Source organism: Gymnoscopelus braueri (assembly GCF_963280865.1).
Source record: "Gymnoscopelus braueri genome assembly, chromosome: 24".
NCBI lineage: Eukaryota > Metazoa > Chordata > Actinopteri > Myctophiformes > Myctophidae > Gymnoscopelus > Gymnoscopelus braueri.
Genome location: NC_137626.1, coordinates 36,043,920 through 36,049,768, shown reverse-complemented (window position 1 = coordinate 36,049,768; position 5,849 = coordinate 36,043,920). Strand labels below are relative to the sequence as shown.

Genomic DNA, 5,849 nt, shown 5'->3' with positions numbered 1-5,849 from the left:
TTTTTTTCTTTTTTACTTACTACAGCGTCACACAAAAGCATCAAAAGTAGCAAATCTTTGAGCATGTAGATCTGCTACATTCTGGAAAGTAACATGCTCCTCCATGTTAGCGAGGGCCCAGGTTTCCTGTTAGTCCAGTTTTATTTTGATGCATGGACAGGTAAAAGCAATATGGCAGAAACTGAACCCATCAAATCAATCAAAATGCCCCAGGCAAGCGGGCAGTGCCTAATGTCGGACCCCGTCATAACAAATATACTCCAATACAGTAAGACTCAAATAACATTTTCACAATAAGAGTCGCCATGGCGCTGGCAAGGGAATGAAAACGAGCATTATCAATCGTACCATGAATAATCAAAAGCACCTTCCAAATACAAACACACAAGCGACAGATGTGTGTAATTTTCTCAAGAGCTACAGAACATTGGGGAGGAATCGAACCCTAGGATGGATTGATTGGGCCCGGCGGCATTTATGTCCCTTTTTTAACCAGCGACCCTGTCGTTGGCGTGGATCTCAGGACGGATGTCGCAGACGGCAGCAGAGACGTCAGCATGTCTTCAGTGGAAGCATGCTTTCCCGATTTTAGGCATCATGCACCATGGACTGTACAATGTCCACTGTCTGCAAATATAAATCAACTCCCTGACTGTCTGAGTATTGGAGGGGATTTATTCCAGCCTGGAGCATTCCCAGTTGTTGAAGAGTGAGGGGGATGCTGATTTCCGGCAGAACGACTCCAAAATCAGGCTCATTTGGATGGCCAGTGTCCTCCCAGTCAATGTCATCCAGGTAGGTTTCCTGCAAATAGTTTGAGAACGAGAAATGAATAACAATATAGTTCACAATAGTTTTTATTCTTCCTTTTATGTGTAAAAGGATTGCAATAGCAGTAATACAACTGCAATAAAAGCATAATATTAAAAAGAGTGTCATTCTACGGTGTTGCTTGGCGGTTATAAAGGACTCCTGGTGCTTGTAGCAATCATAGTTATAGTAGTGCTTGTGGAAGTATTGGTCATCCGCAGTCGTTGTAGCTGAGGTCATAGTGACAACATAGCACATGCCACCATTGGAATGTGAGGAGGTTAATCAGAGTCAAACGTGATGTGTCCAAGTATGAAAAATGAACCTGGGGTCAGTCTAGGAGATAGGTGTAGTTATTGCTCTAATGATCTCACATTGCAATGAGAAAATGAAAAGAAAATGTATCTTAAAATTATTTGTATCTGGTAAATCATAATCTGCTGGACATATTTTAGTTAGATTTGGTGTCATAACTTATTTTTGGTATGGCACACCGACTCTAGAAAAATAAAACATGGCACGTGGTGTCAAAAAGGCTGCAGAACCCTGCCTGGACTCAATCACTGGTGACTCACTTGATAATTACAATGTATACAGGGTGAAAATACCAGTTTTCAAAGAGTGCTGACCATGTCTAAAAAGGATTTAACATGATCAACTGTCCTCTATATTTTCCTCATTTTACCTCAGGATCGTTGAGTGGATACTGGATTTGGCCTATATCCCACAGCTGGTTAGGCGTGCGATTCCTCTCCGTTCTCAGTGGATGATTATCCCAGCCATCTCTGAATGTGTTCAGGTGGTTCTGAAGACGTGGGACGAAGATGTAATGGCAGCACCACAGATGGAGACCGTTGCTGATGTCTAGCTGGTTTTCTTCCTCCAAGGTGTGCAGAATGTCATGGAACAGCCAGGTCACCGCTGTCCATACATCCCTCCAGAGCCTTTCAATTCTTTAAAAAGTCAGACGTAATTGTTTTTAATTTCTGCAGTTCTCCCTCACAAACACACCCACCCCTATACATTCTTGGAAACTCAGCATGTCTGTCTATATCTCAAGAACTGTTCATTCATGTCTTCACACTTAAAGACTGAGTAGTAGCTGAGCCCAACTCTCCAATAAAGAAATACTACTGGCATAGGACAGTCGAGGGTGAGCTTTAAGACCTAGCATCACACCTGGAGTAAATGTTTGAAGGACCTACAAGTGACATTTGGTCACAAACCAGCCATAGGCAAAAATAAGGTTATAGAAACTGTAATGCCTTGCTATTAACAGCAACAATTTTGCAACGTCACAGAGTGCATCTTTCAAACACTGCTTGTAAAATCTAAATACAAATACTGCTTTTATTATTATGTTAAGCTTACCTCTGGTTGTGCACACTTTTTCCCGCAATGAAACAGTTGGTGTCAGGACCGCGCACAGACAGCATCAGGCGGGCCACTGCAACGTTCTCCACCCCCTGGTCCGCACGAACCCTTTTTGAATAAGTCAAAAAAAATTGTGTCCATAATCAACAGGCAGCTTAAGCATGGATACTTAAAATTATTTTATGAAATGGGAAGATTCATTAAAATAACACATCACTTAAGGTGCAGTGAGACATTTTAAGATATTTGTTTAAATATTCTAAGTAAGTGTTAATTAGCTTAGGTGGGGGGGTCACCAATGGCAGATGATTAGCTTAATGTGCAACATTGCTTTCTCACTCAACAGTAAACAAACTCACATGTAAGTGTATACAGGGTATCTGCACAATTCTGAAGTGTCAATTTGAGGACTTAAAATTGGCCAAATTATCACATATTATGTAAGAAATAGGCAAACATTGTGAAAATAGCCAATCTACAAGCTCACAACGCCTCGCAGACAGTGCAAGGCGTTGTGAGAAACTAAAACTCCACAAACTAAAACAGCTCAACTCCTACAAATCCAAGTAATCACATAATAATAATAACATTATTGGTCCCCACTCATTGGGATGTTTTTTGTCACTGTATAATTGCACTTACGTGAAATTTTACCTCTCCATTTACCCATCCTATATAAATCACTAGGAGCAGTAAGCAGCCATTGTACGGCGCTCGGGAGCAATTATGGGTTAAGAGTCTTGCTCAGGGACACACATTGACATCGACACATTGCTGGCCTGGCCTGGAATCATGTCTGGGACAATCAGGGGCTCTGGCTCCCCTGGTGGGCTCAGTAGCCACTCAGCTAAGGCCTCCCCCAAACAAAGTGACATGGCTTGTCAGGGTGGGGGGTCCCCAGTTCAAATATCTTTTGTTTTTTTTTGGGGGGGGGGGGAAACACGTTTGGGAACCCTTGCCCTTAAATGTGTTTAATTTTTTATTGAAGAGATTGGCTTTGTACTTGGATAGGCAATGCACCTTCCTATTGAATTAATGAAATATTTACCACCATAACTTTTAATACTTCAGCAAGCAAGCATTCAGTAAGTGTTGTGTTCAGGTTTGTTTGAGGCAATACTATTTTACCTTAATGGCAAACCAAACTTCTCAACAGCCTCACTGAAAAATCTCAGGGTAGTGTCAGAGCGATTGTTGGTTGATGCTCCCAGGTACATTATCTAAAAAAATACAACACACAAATCCAATCCAAGGAAACAATACAATACAAAGTAGGTTAACTCAGATATGAAATGTGTCAGTTTCCTGTCTGTGAATTCGATATATTATAAAAATTAAAGGTTTGTCATGCCTACCTTTCGTGAAAAGCCATCTATCCCGCCAAAAATGACAATGTTGTACCTGTCAATTGAAACACCAAACGATAAACCAGGCCACCGTTAAACGTGCATCAAAAAGACAATACAATTCTAGAAAAAAAATTACTTTAAACACTTGGCGTTCAATTACATTTATACAGTATACCATGTCATAACGCACCTTATCAGCTTGTGGTTGGTGTCTATATGTACAAGACTTTTTGGGCATGGAACAAAATATTTACGCCTCACAATACATCCCATTTGACTGAGTCTTGACAACACTCCTGCTGTGTCGACACGATGCATTGAAGCTCTAACTTTGTCATACTGCACACGGTGTCCCTGTGCTTTAAGCGTGGCCTTTACCAACCGATATCCAGCATTTGGCATGTCGTCTTTAATACTACAGACAAGTGTGTCAAGGTCGTCATCATAAAGTTGGCTGTACATTCCTCTTAAAGTGATACCATGCTCAGATAGCTTCCGATGTACTGTCTTGGAGCAAACACCTAGCAGACTTGATATATGTGTAACAGGAAGGCCTATATCTACAAGTTCTACAAGCCTGTCCAATGGAATGTCTATTTTTGGACGGCCAGGACCTGTTCTTCCCTCTACACCCAATGTAGGCTGTACCGGTTGCTGATTTTCACGTTGTGACTGAATTCCCAGATGTAGGTCTAGCAGGGAACTGTGGATTTCCTGGGGAACCGGAATATTTGTGGCACTGTAGAAAGCCATATCCTGGCTGCAGACAAGTCTATGTAGTCAATGTTCAAAGGTCTTTGCTGAAGAGCATTCTCTAGTTGTGAATACAACCGTTGAAGCATGTAATTTAATTTAAAATGTATTTATATTTCTTCCTGTGCTTACATTGCAGTACTGCTGTCAATGTAACATAGCCAACTCTATGACGTAACATAGCTTGAAGAACTGCAATGGAACCTCAGATGGCATGCTACCTGTTCACTATGGAACTCCTTCATCAAAATCAAAATGCCAAAGCGCTGCATCTCACAATTGATGTGACAGAAGATCCAGACGAGCAGGATGCCAATACGGAACTTTTGTTTGAATGACTAAACGGCAGATTTCAACCAGAAACACATATGAATAATGTTTCCAGTTTGAATGTGATACCAAATCAAATGAAACTATCTGTAACCGCAAATGGGTATGCCACCTTTGGAAATCCAGACTACTCTTAATTTGTGAACTAAGGTTTAATTTGTCTTTTTAAAACATCTGAACAGGTGATGAAGCAATTGGAACTGGGGTGAGCCCTTCTCGTCTGTTATACACAAGGTTAAGAATGGCTAAGTGACATGGCAAGACTATTTCTGGAGCATTGTCCCTGCACAAAATCATTGCACTTTAAGGTCACTGCATTATTACGGGGCCAGAGCTCTCAGCTCTGGACCTGTTTTAATGTTCCCCTCTTTTTTCTTCTCCCACTTTTGGCATACGCTTTTTACGAAACTTGGCCATATGGTAGATGGTCATGAAAAACTATCAAGAAATAATTCTCACAATCTTTCGTCAAAAGGTGGCGCTATAGCACTCAATTGAAAATGCCAACTTTGAACAGGTACAACTCATGCCCTGTTTGACCTACAGCCATGAAACTTCAATATACATATGCGTCTACTCATGATCAACAACTTTCACACTCTGACTTTTGACCTCTGACCTTTAGATCTCCCACCATTTTGAATAATATGAAAAACAGTTAAAACCTATCTCCTCCTGGGATTTTTTAGTAATCTGCACGAAACGTTTTACACATGAACTTTGAACCTATGCCGAAAAACATGTGCAAAAGATTTTCCATAAGTGAAAAAATGAAGCTTTAATGAGCCAATGAATATTGCAGTTTTATGACAATTATTCATCTGCCCCTAACACATACATGCAGACTCACATTTCTTTGAAACTTTGCGGTAATGTTGAGGGTCATTTCAAATATCACTGAAACCAATCTTACTCCAATTGGTCAAAGGGGGGCGCTATAGCGATTTTTTGAAAATGCAAACTTTAACCAGGCAAAAGTCATGTCTCGTTTGGCCGACAGCCATTAAACCTGCTTACACATGTGCCTTGACTCATGAGGAACACATGTATCACGTTGACCAGTAAGCTCCGCCCTTAGATTGTCCGCAATTTTGAGCAGTTTGAAAAACACTTAAACCCAGGATTTTCCAGCTATTTGCGTGAAACTGTATAATCTGAGCGATCTCCTTTTTCACAGGTTTTTTGTCTGTTGGTCCAATGGCTTCTCCCTTAAACGCGTGCCTCACAACCTGA

General features: G+C 40.9%; 1 protein-coding gene across 1 annotated transcript; it reads right to left on the bottom strand.

Annotated features, from left to right (window-relative positions):
• Positions 1–588: 588 nt before the first annotated feature.
• Positions 589–3,935, bottom strand: LOC308080611 (uncharacterized protein; the record flags this gene model as incomplete). The annotated part of the gene is made up of 6 exons (XM_080422504.1): positions 589–804; positions 1,496–1,763; positions 2,182–2,292; positions 3,313–3,404; positions 3,540–3,585; positions 3,724–3,935. 6 exons carry the CDS (start codon positions 3,933–3,935, stop codon positions 589–591), a joined length of 945 nt encoding a protein of 314 aa, XP_080278630.1.
• Positions 3,936–5,849: the final 1,914 nt, after the last annotated feature.